A 16,900-nucleotide genomic window follows, 5' to 3' on the forward strand; every position below is an offset into this window, starting at 1 on the left:
CGGTGATTGCCTTGGCAACGGGCAGTTGCAGGGGCAGTCTGTAAACACCATGTATTGTTCTGTGATGTATAAATGCGTAGACTTCAAGGAGCTCCTGAACATTTACCTGACGAAGGAGGAAGCCTCCGAAAGCTTGTGAATTTAAAATAAAATTGCTGGACTATAACTTGGTGTTGTAAAATTGTTTACAATTGTCAACCCCAGTCCATCACCGGCATCTCCACATCATTCACCCTTCAGCATCTACCCATTGAATAAATACTCCTATTCCTTTCTTATGCTCTCAAAATCTATTACCTCACATTCATCCACATTAAATTGCAACAGCCTTCTGTCTGTCCATTCCACTAACTTGCCTATCTCTTCCCGAAGTCTTTTACAGCCCCCCTTACTGTTTGCCAATCCCCCACTTTTGTGTCATCAGCAAGTTTTGAGAATGTGTTCCATCTACCCAAGTCCGAATGATCCATATATACTGAGAACAGAAGTGGGCCCAATACTGACCCCTGGAGTACACCACTTCCAACCCTTCGCCAATCCAAGTAACTCCCATTTACCCTATCTCTTTGTGGTCATCAGAAGTACAAATTGGATTTTATTTTGACTTGCAAGCAAAAAATTCATGTTGTTGAATGGCCCTTAAGACAGGTGCAGGAGAATGTAAGTCAGGATTTTTAATTCAAACCAACATATAGCTATAGAGCTGACAGTGTTCTGCAGCCTCACCTGAACTTACAGAGAGAGAGAGAGAGAGAGACAGCCTCATTTAAATAGCTTTTGAGTAATGAAAGTGTAATATTATGTTGCAATAAGAGCCACTTAATGGTTTTTAAATAGGTGATTTCTAGTGCCACACATTTATGTCGGAGAAGAATAGACAGAGAATGGATAGGGCCTCAAGCTATGCATCCAATAGATTGAATTGTCTGTCTTGGTAGAATGGGTCTAAATTAATCCTCGGAGCTTCCCGTGCCTGAAGGCAGCGCGCCTCCACTCTGCCCCTCCCCCACACCCAACAGTTCCAGTCCTAATGCCAAGGCCTTTTTACATTCATAGCGTGCCATTGGCAGCAGGTGCATGTAGGACCCTGCCCCATTGGTAACAAATTCCACTATAAAGGAGCTGAATCCCGCCTTTCTGACAGCATCCAGGATCAAAGATTTTTCATGTCCTAAGAGCAGCCACGGATAAAGCAGCTCCAACAACACTCAAGAAGCTTGACACCATCCAGGACAAAGCAGCCCGCTTGATTGGCACCCCATCCGCCCTAAACATTCACTCCCTTCACCACCGGCGCACAGTGGCTGCAGTGTGTCCCATCCACAGGATGCACTGCAGCAACTCGCCAAGGCTTCTTCGACAGCACCTCCCAAACCCGCGACCTCTACCACCTAGAAGGACAAGAGCAGCAGGCACATGGGAACAACACCACCTGCACGTTCCCCTCCAAGTCACACACCATCCCGACTTGGAAATATATCGCCGTTCCTTCATCGTCGCTGGGTCAAAATCCTGGAACTCCCTTCCTAACAGCACTGTGGGAGAACCTTCACCACACAGGCTGCAGCGGTTCAAGAAGGCAGCTCACACCACCTTCTAAAGGGGAATTAGGGATGGGCAATAAATGCCGGCTCGCCAGCAACGCCCACATCCCATGAACGAATAAAAAAATAACAGACACTAAGGAAAAACAGATGTCCGGGATCTAGTTAGAAAGACAATAACGGATACCCGGAATGAGTTATACAGAGAATAATGAATACTCCAGAGTGAGGTGCACAGATATAATGGATACCAAGGAGTGAGTAACACAGACAGTAATATATATATATAGAGTTGTGAACTAGACGTTACTCACTTATATTATGACGGCAACACTAGAGGTAGACCTGTCATCGGGGCAGTTCAGTATGAACAGGGCAATGTACATGCCTTAAGAGGCAGGTAATACTACGTCATGAGGTGGTTTTGTTCCTCATCTCCCCAGTCAAAGTAGCAGCCATGATCAAAATTCACCATTACCATGGCTGCCGCTTACCATTGGGTTCGCCACTTTAATTGGGCTGCAGGTGGGCTGAGCTCTCAATGCAATTTTGTTTTTGTTACAGAAGGATTAATACAAAATCACACAAGTGATAATGCAGCACTGATCCGCTGTCAGGAGTGAATGATCAAAGTCTGAAAGGAAAAGGGTCACATGACCTTCATCCATGTTATATCACTTTTATTGGGCAGTCTTGCAATGGTCATTCTTCTGGTTGCTTTGAAAACAATTCTGGTATTGTGCAGCAGAGCACAGGCATTAAATCATTAATTCAATTCCATCTTATTGGGCCACTGTTTCCCTAAAAAGGGAAATTGTGCTGTCATAATGACAAATGTCAAACAATATGATTACATCATCAACAGAAACGAGAAACAGTCTTAAAAAAAGGACTGGATCAAGATCCTGGAGTCAATTCAGTCACATTCAAATGAATACTGGGTCAGGATCGTGGAGTCTTCTTCTGTGAAATAGGAACTAGGATTGGATCATGATCCTGGAGTCTCTTCTGTCGTATTAAAATAAGGAGTGGATTAGGATCATGGAGCCATTTTGCTCAGGTTATGACAAGGACTAAACTTAAATTCTGGTGACTCTTCAACCAGGTTAATAGGGGATTAGGATCATGAAGCTACTTCAGTCAGATTAAAACAAGGACTAGATCAGGATCCAAGAACTGCATCACTCACACTGGCTCTCCATTTATATTCTATATTAGCTTGCTAGGTTGCATGCCTTCAAAGTCACATACCAGCACTGCATATCTATAATATATTATGAATTTTGCATATAGCATGCACATCCTGTAAGTGTCATACTTACTTACTGTAACACTTTCCCTGTCACACTTTGTTGCTAAGAGCCCTATTGTTAAAAAACAGCAAATCCTTCAACTCACTATGAGCAATGCCAGGGGGATCTGCTAGTATATATAAACGCTTTGAGGCAAGCCTGTCACACTTTGTCACATGTAAAGTTTTGTGCCACACTGTAAATATAAAGCATATAAAAAAGGAAAAGAAAGCCAGTTATTTCCTGCTGGGTTTTTTTGACCGCTAATTGACCCCCGAGTCTGCTTAAAAGCAATTAGCCTCTAATTGGCCTCAGAGCAATTATACTTTGTGGTCTTATGGCAATATACCAGTTAAAATGGACATCTATACCTCACCAACTAAATAATACATTGTGCAGTACATGGCATGACTCCTATTATAAAGTCATTATAAAGCAACATATCCTCCAATTTACTGTAAGGAATGCCCAGGGATTAGCGGGCATACTAATATCTGGCTACCTGGTTATGCACTGAACTAGCCACACTGGAAGCTCACTTGACAGAAGTGCTATGTCACTCCCAAAACACAGTGACATTCTATTTTGTATGAAAGCTGGTATGAAACACTTTTTCCTCCTGATTAACACAAGCACAACACTAGACAGCAGAGCCGGGAAATGTCCAGTAGCACATAGTACCGGTCAGAGACTTTACCTTCAAACACGTTAGCAACAAAATGCAAACATAGTTATAATAACACAAGTACAATCTGAATTCTCAGAGCTGCACCAACACTGAAGAGGGAGAACTGTGAAATGCCTTGGAATGAAACTTCCATATATCAAAACCAATCTTAAACATCCAAAAAAAGACAGAATAAAAATTCAAATCCATTTAAAATATACCCTTTAGGATTGGTGATGTACAGGATCCTGTAATGTTTGTCCAATAGGGGTATTTTTGTTAAGGATTTCTTTTTGAGGGATGGATGGGACTCCTTCTTTTTGAGATACTTTCACCCCGCCTCCTTTGTCTGCTCTGCTTGTCCAACGGACCATCTGTGGCACTGAGGACAGGCCTGTGACCTACTCTCAGCCCTCAAAGAAGCACAAAACGCACTCGGTTTGCATTTTTCCCTCTCTGCACCGATCCTATAGGAGGAGCAGTAATGGAGTTTTATGTTGTTGATGAGGCAGCGGGAGAGCAGCACTGAAGTGGAGACCCGCGATCTGTAAGCACCGCTCTCCATTTTACCTTGCTGTGCACCTCTGGCCCAGACGTAGGCTTGTTGTGTCATAGGAGCCAGGAAAATTGAGGACTTGGGCCCCTTCAGAAATGTGGAGTTTTCATTGTATATACTGAAGGCTAGCACCAGTGGGAAAATGGCAGGGATGCTGCCAGTGGCAAACTGCCAGGGTAAAAATGCCATGAATCTGAATCATTTAGCACCCCTGAGCCCAATTAATCAGGAACAATAATAAATCAATAATTACATGACTGACCTCCCATCCAAAGTTTGGATCCTTCAGCGTCGCCCTCTGAACTCCTGCATAAGGACCGAATTTCTCTCCTACTTCATTCTTCTTCTTGGCCCAAATCCCTAATCCTGCTCCGGGGATTGAAGACTCTCTCAGCTCAAAGTCAGGTGGGATTGGAATGTCTTCGGGAATATAGACAGGGGCTTCATACGGGGATCCTTCCTTGGGAGTGAATTCATTGCTGATGGGAAGCGGGGACGGTGGGCCCACGGGGATCGGGGACATGATGCTGTCTTCTGTCTCTTCTTCTCCGCTCTCCCCAGCTGGTGGTTCAGGATCTGTCTCATACATGTTATCTACCACCTCACTGTCACCTGAACATAGCGGGGAAAAAGAGAGAAAAAATTAGGGGACTTGCTGAGCGACTATAGACATCTTTTGTGCCTTTTACAGCAACAATATGATGTTCAAATCTCTCTAAGGCCTCCCCCTCCCTATCTCTCTCTAATCTTCCAGCCCTACAACCCTCTGAGAACTTTGCATTTCTCCAACTCTGGTCGCTTGTTCATCCCTCCCTTCCTTCACCCCACCATTTGTGGCCTTGTTTTCAGCCCTAAGCTCTGGAATTCCCTCCCCAAATCTCTTTGCCTCTCCACCTCTCTCTCCTCCTTTAAGACTCTCTTTAAAACCTACCTCTTTGACCAAGCTTTTGGTCACCCCTTCTAATATCTCCTTCTTTAGCTCGGTGTCAATTTTTTACATAGAATTACATAGAATGTGCAGCACAGAAACAGGCCATTCAGCCCAAAAGGTTCATGCTGGTGTTGATGCTCCATATGAGCCTTCTCCTTCCCTACCTCATCTAACCCCTATCAGCAGATCTACCAGAAAACTGGGATAATGAGACTGCTGCTGGCTTGAGGGAGCAGGATTTCGTAGGGTAAACACTACCCGGCTTATTGTTTCTGCTTTCCCAGAATCTAAGCTACTTACAGTGCCACTAAACAAGCAGTTTGACTCCTGCTAAGATACCATTCTATAGCAACAGTCCATTCTCATCCATCTCATTTACTGAACCTCAGCAGGCTATTGGCTTGTGGGGAATCCAATCTTTTCCTTACCCTGCCTGAACCCCTTCACCCACATACACATTCCTACAGTGTGAACCTTCCTCTCTTTTCTCTCCTGTAATATTTATCTTTTTTTTTCCTTCGTTCATGGGATGTGGGTGTCGCTGCTAAGGTCTGCATTTATTACCCATCCCTAATTGCCCTTGAGAAGGTGGTGGTGACCCGTCTTCTTGCGTCTGTCTCCCTTCATGACCTGTCTCACGACCCTGCCTGTCCTGTTCTTCACTCCCAGTAAAATAGCCACTAAATCGCTGCCTAGGTTTATCACACCTTGTGTCCTCCAATGTCTCTCCCTTCTGCGCTTCCATCACAATCCTCTCTGATCTCCTCCCTCCATTACAACCACTGGATGCTCTCTTCCCGACAGGACTTTTTAAATTCATTCATGAGATGTGGGCGTCGCTGGCAAGGCCAGCATTTATTGCCCATCCCTAATTTCTCTTGAGAAGGTGGTGGTGAGCCGCCTTCTTGAACCGCTGCATTCCGTGTGGTGAAGGTACTCCCACAGTGCTGTTAGGTGCAGAGTTCTAGGATTTTAACCCAGGGACGATGAAGGAATGGCGATATATTTCCAAGTCGGGACGGTGTGTGACTTGGAGGGGAACGTGCAGGTGGTGTTGTTCCCATGTGCCTGCTGCCCTTGTCCTTCTAGGTGATAGAGGTCGTGGGTTTGGGAGGTGCTATCGAAGAAGCCTTGGCGAGTTGCTGCAATGCATCTTGTAGATGGTACACACTGCAGCCACGGTGCACCAGAAAGAATTTTCTCCTTCCCTTTCCCAGGGGCACTGAGGCCAATTGAAGGACCCCTCACCCCACCTTCGCTGAGATGAGCAGCAAAGACCAAGGATCAAAGTGGGGCTCTTCCTGGTCTGTAAGGCTTAATACAACAATGGGTGGTACAATCACCCAATGAGCTATATCAGGAGCAGGCACGCCAAAATTTTAAAGGGATACAGTCAGGAATTTCTAGTCTCCAAATTGAAGCAGCAGCAATTGCAAGGTAGGTCAAAAAAAGATGGCTGTCGTATGTGAGGCACGGTAATCTTTGTTAAGAAGGTGTTTCATTTTCTACAGATTTAAAGATGTAATCGGCCCTGGTGTACCACTGCATATTTGAAGAGCCTCAATTTAAAGTTAAACCACAGAAACATTTTTTTTGGGAAAGAACAGACCACTGGAAATAGAGCTGACAGAGCCAGCCAGTGTCGTATAATTTGTATGCCCTACAATCTAAACACAAACTGCAATCATCCACTAACTAGGCAGCAATTATGTGTGGTTGCAATCATTGTTCCTTGGGTCTGTTCCTGCACCGTGCCAAGAGTGTGCTGTCTGCGGCACTGCAATATGCCTCACTCTCTCTGCTTTTCAGACCATAGTACGCCGAGGTCTGCCTGCACAGCCTACCCCTGTCCGCAGATGATGCTTGCTTTCTCCAATGTCCTGATTCCCCCCCTTCGCCCTTGCTCCCACCATGTTGGGTTATTATTATTTTCGGCCCTTTGGAAGAGTCCTTCTTTCCATCCATTTTGTCCTGATTTTCTAACTTTCTTTGTAAAAAGGAAGTTTTCCATCCTACAGGAAAACTACTGAATCATTTCCCTGCAATGTTGATGACTCTGCTTCCTCCCCCCTCCCTTCCCTTAGTGTAACTCTTTCTGGGTGCCTCTCTTCTATAAGCCTGCAGGGCCCCATCTCTCATCATGACTTGTCTCTTTCCATACTCTTAATGATGACCCTCTCTGTACTCTGCTCCACTCCCCCAGAATTTGCAATGTAACCCTGCCTGGCTTATCTCCTCCTCCACACCACCAATGCCAGTCTTCCTGATTTCTGTCTTCCCAGCACTTCCCTGATTTCCCTCCCCCTTTCCCTCAGATTCCCCATCTTAACCCCCAGCTACTTTCTTTCATCCACCCCTAGATCCTCCATTCAGATTCTTGTGTGCTCCATCCATTGTGGCCCCCACCTGCTCCTCTCCCCCAAATTTTCCACACCAGTCCTCCTTGCTCTCTCTGTAACAACCCCTGCCTGCTCCCCTCTACCCTACCTCCAGTCTTTTGTTTTGGCCAGTATTCAGGTACGTAATGTCTCTCAGGATGAACCCATTGATGTTCCTCAACTTAAGCACCATTTTTTTTCTGAATCATAACTTGAAATAATTCCAAATATTCCAATTACTTATGACTTTCATTTTGAACAATTGATTTTTGGAATCAGCTCAGCTCTCTGAGGACGGGAGTACATTTTCCTGAATACCACGAAACAATACACCATTCAAACCTTCCCCTGTGTGGGGGTGTGAGTTGAAGCACAGTCCTTTCGTCAATGGCGAAGTTCATTTGTACAAAATTAAAACCATATTTTAAATAAAATTATAGTAGGGTGGGAGTGCTCACATCAAACTCTGATGTCACGGAAACTCTCTCCCTTGCTCGCACTTCAAAAACTCCTGTATGGAACAAAACGCCTGGCAACAGGGAAAAGAACAGGCAGGTCAGGGGGGACCAGAGTAAAGAGGGACCAATGAGTCAGAGTGGACTAGAGGAGAGAGGGACCAGTGAGTCAGTGGACTAGAAGAGAGTGGGACCAGCGAGTCAGTGGACCAGAGTAGAGAGAGACCAATGAGTCAGAGTGGACTAGAGGAGAGAGGGATCAGTGAGTCAGTGGATTAGAGAAGAGAGGGACCAGTCAGAGGGGGACTAGAGCAGAGAGGGACAGTGAGTCAGTGGACTAGAGAAGAGAGGGACCAGTGAGACAGAGTGGACTAGAACAGAGAGGGCCCAGTCAGAGGGGTACGAGAGCAGAGAGGGACCAGTGACTAGAGCAGAGAGGGACCAATGAATCAGTGGGGGACTAGAGCAGAAAGGGACCAGAGTAGAGAGGGACCAGTGAGTCAGAGGGGGGCCAGAGTTGACTTCAGCAAAGAGGGACCAGTGAGTCCATGGACTAGAGCAGAGAGGGACCAGTGAATCAGTGGAGCAGTAGAGCAGAAAGGGACCAGAGTAGAGAGGCACCAGTGAATCAGAGGAGGGCCAAAGTGGATTACAGCTGAGAGGGACCAGTGAGACAGAGGGTTACCAGAACAGAGAGGGACTGGCAGGTCAAAGGGAGTCCAGAATCAGAGGGTGTCCAGCTAGGTGAGAGGAAGGGGTCAGAAACATCCCATGAGTCAGAAAGGGACTGGTAAAAATGATGAATCATAAAGATCAGAATCAGAAATACTCCAACAAGTCCAAGTGAGACTAGTGAGTGAGAGAGGGACCATTGGATGAATGATGGACCAGTATGTCAGAGGGGGTCTGATGGGCCTGAGGGCATCTGTCTAGTCAGACACCTATGAAAAGACTGAGGATCCTAGCAAAGAATGTGCTAGCGTGGGAGAGAGTGCAATGAGTCTTGATTTCAACATGGAGAGGATGCAGGAGCAGGGAGAATGTATCAGACCGTATATTTGGAGAATTGAGAGCTCATAAAAAGAGAATGGGAAAAAATGGACACAGAGTTTTGGAACTGACAATGGGGGAGAAGAGAAGGTGAAGTTCGAGAGAGTGATTCTAAAACTGTTACATGGAATAGATGGGGGAAGGATGGAGCTAAAAACGATCCAACAACCACTTTAAGACACTGGAACAACCTTGTAGGGTTTAGTAGTATATGTAGGTACTCTGATCTCAAGTGAACAGCAAGCATGGACTGCTACCATTAGCTGTTTCAAATAGTTGGCACAGGTGCGATGGGCCAAATGGTCTCCTTCTATGCTGTAGGATTCTGTGATTCTATGAACTGCCATTACAAGTATGAAGGAGGGGACCTCTAAGTCCTTCAGGCATGAGAAGACCTACGTTTTTGTGGGTCATAACAACATTAAGAGTCTGGAGCGAGCCAGCTACATGGAGTGTCCATGTGTAACTGTTTTACCATGGACACCTTTCCAACACTACTTGTTCATTGCCTGCTTTAAGGACCTCTAACTTCCTTCCCCTAAAGCAATGCTATTAATATCTCCCTGATCTGCAAACTCTTTCTGATCATATATTGATCCTGCTCCTTTTACAAGTGGATTGATCCTGAAACAAACTTCACTGGGGCTCTATCCCACATGCCCACTATCCTGCGGGATTTTTTTCTTCCACATGACATTGCAGTCTGCTGTTGGATCAGACTCTGGACTGCTAAGCCAGTTCCACCTGTAAATGGGCTTCTGTCATGATGCTAACTAACGGCACAACGCAAGTACATAGAACCAGCTCCACATCAGTTCCAGTCCCACAACACGGTCACATGGGTTCTCCAACCCAGCTTACAACAGGCTGACAAGTAGACTAGGTCCACCAAACATTCTCTCCTTGTACAAATCTCTCCATGGCCTCTCCTTTCCCTTTCTCTGTAACCTTCTCTAGCCTTACAACCCTCTGAGAACTCTACGTTGCTCCAACTCTGGCCTCTTGTGTATCCCCCAAAACCGTCACTCCACCATTGGTGGCCGTGACTTCAGCCATCTAAGCTCTAGAATTCCCTCCTTAAACCTCTCTGCCTCTCTACCTCTCTCTCCTCCTTTAGACGCTCTTTAAAATCCACCTCTTTGACCAAGCTTTTAGTCACCCATCATAATATCTCCTTTTTTGGCTCATGTCAATTTTTGTCTGATTATGCTCCTGCAAAGTGCCTTGGAAAGCTTACCTATGCTAAAGGCACTATATAAATGGAAGTAGTTGTTGTAGTGCCAGAAGGAGAGCAAACACAATATTAATCAGGGGTAAAGGGGGAGCAGCACAGAAGTCATTTGTGCCTCATTCCCCTGGAGACCTGATCAATGTGGTTAAAGGGCCTTGAGATGTTGGTGCCTACCTCAGGAGTGACAGCACTGAATCAGAAACCAATTCACTCACCCCGATGTTACTCACACCCCACTGTCTCTTGGTGTGTGAGAGAATGCTGATCTCTCTGTATCACTTTCACAGATCTTCACGGTCAAATTTCAAACCATCACAGAATGAAATAATCCCACTGGCGTCACGCTACAGGACACAGTTGTAAAAATAGCATCAAATTAAAGGGGATAGAGGCAAATGAAGCCAGGCGGGACAGGGCTGAGCGCTGAGGGATTGGGTTCAGCTCCTGACTGCTTGGTAACGTCTGCATTCACTCACTGGGTCTCTCGCTATTTTCAAATTGTGGTGGTTTTTCAAAATATTTTATTACAAGTTTACGAATGTGGCAAATTAGGAACTGCTACAAATAAATACCTTGTGACTACATTAAAAATTGGAAAATCATAATCACTTAGAACAGAATCTTCAGCTTTTCCCTCAGACAAACATTGGATTCGAGTGACCTCCCCCCCACAACCAACCCCCGTCCCCTCACCCCATGGGATAGAGAATGGTGAAATAAAGATCAACTGGAGTTTATACCCCTGATAAACATCTGGTGATTCTGACACATTGGGTGAGGACAAGATCAGGCTTGGCTGTGATGCCTGCCTCTCTGCCCATGGTCAAATGCCCTAACAGCACTTACTTTAGGCTCAGATACAAAAAATGGTAATTTGAGAAAATACCGGAGGGCACCTTCCCCCATCAAACAACCCGAGCAACAGCGTGCGCCCGTGAAACTCTACACCAGCAACAGCGTGCGCCCGTGAAACTCTACTCCAGCAACAGTGTGCGCCTGTGAAACTCTACTCCAGCAACAGTGTGCGCCTGTGAAACTCTACACCAGCAACAGTGTGCGCCCGTGAAACTCTACTCCAGCAACAGTGTGCGCCTGTGAAACTCTACTCCAGCAACAGTGTGCGCCTGTGAAACTCTATCCTAGCAATAGTGTGCGCCTGTGAAACTCTATCCTAGCAACAGCGTACCACAGTAAGAACGTGCAATCATGGAGTCATACCCCGTAACAGGTTGGGAGACGGGCAAAAAATAAATCGATCATGATCATGTGACTCGTGCTAGAGCGTGTACTGATTTGGATATCAGATGGGAGCAGGATCAGACTGGCACTTGGCTGGCACACCCTCCCTGGTCAAATAACTCACCAAAACTCATTTTGCTACACCCATGTTTGGAAAGCGGGCTGTCGGCCAAGCTACCAGATGGTGCCCAGCACCCGTGGCACCAAACCACAAAGGGAGTCAGAGCTTTCAGTAAAGGATGGGAACATGAGCAACAAATACATATATTATACAAAACATCAGTCTAAATATCACGGATGGCGATATTAGCAAACCTTTAATGCATAATGTTCCTCTGCCCGTTATTTTAGCGGGGGCATTCAGCTGTTTAAAATAAACGAGTTACAGCCGCATTAAAATGGTGCACGGAGGAATGCTGTATTAACGTGTTAAGTGTTTGTCAGCTGATATTACCAGCAGTGATTTCTAGGCTATTACTCCATTTATCTGGCATCAGGCAGTTCCACATACGTTTCAGAAGCTTTCAGAGAATTAAACAATTCAGTATTTTATTTGATTTCACAAATTCTTGTTTCGCAAAAAACATTCTGCAACAGAGCAAGGTTTAAAAATGGCCAATTAAAAGCATCCTCCCCCATACCCCACACATATTTCTGCCTTTAAGTTGGAAAATGTTTTCCACTGTAACAAACTTCACAGAACAAATATCTCTTTGAGACTGCAGGAGAATGGGGAGAACCCCAAGGTACGAGTTAACGATCAACCTCTGAGGTAATCCAAACAAAGCACCCATCAAAAAAGAGTCTAGTTTCCATCCTTGGAAAGAGTGCCTCCGTTCCCTAACTAGCGAGGGAGATGACCGCAGGACACATCTTAAAGAAACAGTATTCTTTTTTGTTAAACTACCTAAGGTAAACGTTGAGCCCAAGACAGGATCTCTTTTCATGTGCCAGTGGAAGCTTGGTTCTTAAACCCTTGAAAAACAAAGTCCGTACAGTATTTTCCTTGTCCCAGCCTTTCCATAGAACCTAACCTCTTAACTGGTGTTCAGAAGCAGACCTTTTACCCAGAGTGATTATGTGACGCTGGGATGCTTGAACACGGATTTTATTCCAGAGGATGTCTGCACCATCTGATTAAGGTGCCAAATTGCAAATGATCCCAACCAATGCCTAAACATTTTGCTATCCGCTTCTGATCCTGTCGACCTTCTTGGAATAGGCCCGAGGGCAGATGACCAGCAAGTGCTGCTTCATTTCTGCGAGTTATATGGGGAAGGTCACTTTGTGTTGGGTCCCTGTCTTTAATCTTTAAAAGGTTACAGTGACCATTGACGTTTAACCCACTCGTGTGGCCTTTCAGCTGAGCGAGCGTTAATCCCTTTTAAATGGGGTGAACCATCTGCTGTTTGAGCGGACAGAAGAATGTTATACGGATACATTAAAGAATAAATGTTCAGCCTTGGCTCAGTGGTAGCACTCTCATCTCTGTCAGTAGGTTGTGGGCTCAAGTCCAACTCCAGAGACTTGCCATAATCTAAGCTGGCACTCCAGTGCAGTACTGAGAGAGTGCTACACTATTGGAGGTGCCATTTTTTGGATGAGATGTTAAAAATGAGACATGGCACTATTCGAAGAAGAGCAGAGGAGTTCTCCCCAGTGCCCTGGCCAACATTTATCCCTCAATCAATATCACTAAAAAAACAAATTATCTGGGCATTATCTTATTGCTCTTTGAAGCATGCTGTGCGCAGTTTGGCTGCCATGTTTCCTACGTTACAACAGTGGCTACACTTCAAAAGTATTTTGTTGGCTGTAAGGGATAAATGTTGGCCAGGACACCAGGGAGAACTCTGCTCTTCTTCGAAAAATGCCACGGGATCTGTTACATCCAGGGTAGACAGGGCCTTGGTTTAACATCTCATCCGAAAGGTGACACCTCCGACAGAACAACATTCCCTCAGTACTGTACTGGAGTGTCAGCCTAGATTTTGTGCTTAAGTCTCTGGAGTGGGACTTCACAACCTTCTGACTAAGAGGTGAGAGTGCTATCGCTGAGCCAAGGCAGACACCTATAATTAATAATATAATTAATAGATTAGAAACGTATCAGATGGCAAAGGGCTAACAGAGGACAACTGGACCTCTAAGAATCAGGAATCTTTATAAACAAAAAAGTGATCTCTTGTTGGATGCAAGATGGATGCAACAAAATGGAAGGGAATATACTTTAATTATTATATGTCCATTACCCTCAAATAAAACACCATTAAAAAAAAATGTGGAATATTTTAAAACATAACTACATGTAACATTGCCAATCATAGGTGAAATAAGATGATTTTGGCGAGGCTTTTGTTGCGCTTTTAATCATTTAGGAATTAAAAAATTAGGCGAGTGTTTAAGTATGACAGCTGTGAAACTGATATTACTTGTGGGAGCGTCCAAACAGTTTTATTTCGCAGCACATGCTTCCAGGGTCTGAATTGGGTAAGAAGCCTGTTTGAAATCGGAATCGGACCTGGGGGAACATTGAATGGGAATTCTTTTGCGGTGTAGGATCAGCAGTAAGCGCATACCACAGTCTAAAGTAAACACGTTAAAACGTATCGAGAATAAAGACATGGGATTAGTCTGGGGAGAAAGAGAAGCCTGTATGGGCTGCTCTATATGATACGTTTTTGTACTGCATAGGCACTTTGAGAGGTAGGGCTGTAATACAGTGTGAGTTTGAGTCGGGGTATAAAATATCAGCAATCACAGTTTGAAAGCCATTTTTGGCTGCCAATGCTTGGGGGAGCTCCTTCCAGGGCCAAGAAACCACTTTTCTGGCCTGCCTGAGTAGGCCGTGCACTCACCCACCCCTTTCACCTACTCGACAGTTGCTGCAAAAAAGTCTGCCTCTTGGTGCCAATGCCTTGATTTCTGACTGGGCAACAGAGGAGAGAACAACCCTGAATCCCAGGTGTGGAAGACCATGAATGCAGGCCTGGAGAACTTGGATCAGACCTACCAAGGGCCACAGGTGAAAGAGAGATGAGCTGCAAGTGTAACATGGGCCCCATTATAAATACGACTTCCCTGTAATACAGATATATAACACCTCTCAAACACAAAATAATCAAAGCATTTATTTTCCATCATCTAAACATGGCTGTTCTTTGCAGATGTAGTAAATAGTATAGGAGTAGTGGCTGCAGTGTGTAGATGGATGCTGTTATGTATACTGTGGATAGCCAGGCTGCAGTGTAGAATTGACTGTCTAAATGCAGGCTATAGCTTAATACATAGTGAAAATCCAGCCTTCAGTGTAATATAGAGTGGAAATCCAGGCTGCAGAGTAATATACAGTATAAATCCAAGTTGTAATATATACTGTAATATACTCTAGATGGTGTGACAATGTAAATCTGGACTTTAGAGTAAAATATACAGTAATATACAATGTTATACATGCAGCTGCCTCTGCTGCTTCACCCATTTCCCACATCCCAGGCTCCCCTTGAACCCACGTCTCTGTCTAGTTTCTCTCCTATCTCCCTTCATGCCTTCTCCAAGCTCATCTTGTGCATGAAACCCACCTCCTGCTCCCTTGACGCCATTCCTACTAAACTGTTAACCACCCAACTTCCTCGCCCCGATGCTATCCTGCACCAAGTCCTGCTCACCTATCTCTTTTGTCATTGCTGATCTACATTGGAGGAGATGGGGGACTGGGAGCCAAAGTAAAATTCTCATTCCTGTGTTCAAATCCTTTCATGGCCTCGCCCCACCTATCTCTGTAACCTCCTCTCCTACAACTCCCTCTCCCCCCCCCAACCCCGAGTAAACTCTCCATTCTTCTGACTCTGGCCTGTTGTGCTTCACCTCACCATTGGCAGCCATGCCTTTACCCCTCTAAGCCCCATGATCTGGAATTCACTCCCTAAACCCCTCTGTCTCTTCACCTCCCTCTCCTCCTTCAAGACCTTCCTTAAAACCCAACTCCTTGACCAAGCCCTCATAATACCTCCTTCTTTGACTTGGTGTCCAGATTTTTCTGATTACACTTCTATGAAGTGCCTTGGGCCTTTTTTTTACGATAAAGGTGCTATATAAATGCAGGTTGTTGTTGTTTTAATATGAATTGTAATATAATGTAACATAATATATACTGTTATATACACTAACAAACACTGTGATGTACAGTGTAAATCCAGGCTGTAGTTGTAGTTGTTATTGCTGCTCATTGTCATTCTACTCAGTGCAACTCCCTCTGGACCCATACAGGCCACTGACGTTTATTAAAACTTCAGATTAATAGCTATGGGAAAAGACATTTTCACAAACATGATAAATATTAATAATAATCAATATTAACTTACATTTGCTAAATTGAGCTACAAACAATACCCAAGGGTGAATTTTCTCCAGAGTCCGCAGCTGGCTGGGGGAGGGACGAGGGTGTTGAAACATTGCGAAAGAAAATGTCAGCCTTATTTCCCTTGTAAGAGAACAATAGGAGAATTCTTGATTATTCTGATGTGTGGAGTGTGATCACAGCAGGGAGAGTAAGGAGGAAACACAGGGTTTGTGCTGTGTAAATATGAATTTGGGCTTTGGGCTGTGTGCAGTACTTTTGCATTATCGTTCTATCCTGTATTTGTTTTTGGTTATTTTTACAAAATAAAGTATTGCTGGCTAGGGTAACACCAAGGATTTGTTGGAAAAGCTAAAAAAAATTCCTGAGTTTTTTCCCTGCATTCTCCCTCACTCCTCCCCTTAAAGCACTGACCCATACTGGCATGTGATTGTCATTGATGCCAGGCTTATACCTCGCCTGAGTGCCATTTTGTGCGTTTAAGTCTAGCTGCGGACAGAGTATTTGACTGTGTTGTGGGGGGGGGGGTGGTATACTAGCCAATCAAACCCCTTCCCTCTCCTGATATCCAAACTTCCCAGTAGGAATCACTAGATAGCTAGCAGGAGCAGCAACCGTGGTGATTTTTTCCCCTTCTCTAGCCTAGGAATGGTTAGGCCAATGGTGCCACCATGATGTAGACCAGCTAACTCAGCACAGTCTTGAGATTGAACCTGGGATCTTCCCTGTCTCACAATGGCTCAGTACAACACGAGCCATTGCAGTTAACTACTGAGCCATCAAGGCAGCACTTAGTCACTTAAATAGGTATGATGTTGTGATTCAGTCATATGGTTCTGTCTAGTAATGTTGCATTGTTATTAGTGAAAAAACATTAACTCTAGTCACACATAATAATGACGATATGTTTTCCACAGGAATTTTGATTAAATAAGAAGGGCATTGGATGGTCAGAGAAGACAAATTTCATGTACCAATCTAACTTCAATTTTGCTGCATGAAACTAGAGGGAAACTCAACTGGCACACAACAGGCAAGAACTCTCTTACGTTTCAGACATAAGTGTCTCCTTGTATGCAGTGAGGCCATTTGGGTAAAAATCTGGATCATGTCCCTTTCTTCAATGAAAATAGATACAGTTCTAAGTCCCTCACGCCTTCCTAAAATTATTTTCATTCTTCTTCTCTGAGCCTTCCG

At 44.7% G+C, this 16,900-nt stretch overlaps 1 protein-coding gene across 10 annotated transcripts in view; it reads right to left on the reverse strand.

Moving 5' to 3' along the window:
• Positions 1-16,900, reverse strand: part of prdm16 (PR domain containing 16) — a 518,186-nt gene that overhangs the window by 343,796 nt on the left and 157,490 nt on the right. For all 10 annotated transcript variants that reach the window (XM_067970263.1, XM_067970260.1, XM_067970256.1 and 7 more), the window contains exon 2: positions 4,322-4,671. In XM_067970263.1, coding sequence (XP_067826364.1) covers positions 4,322-4,671 — 350 coding nt within the window. The remainder of the gene's footprint in view (positions 1-4,321; positions 4,672-16,900) is intronic.

Source organism: Heptranchias perlo, chromosome 32 (assembly GCF_035084215.1).
Source record: "Heptranchias perlo isolate sHepPer1 chromosome 32, sHepPer1.hap1, whole genome shotgun sequence".
NCBI lineage: Eukaryota > Metazoa > Chordata > Chondrichthyes > Hexanchiformes > Hexanchidae > Heptranchias > Heptranchias perlo.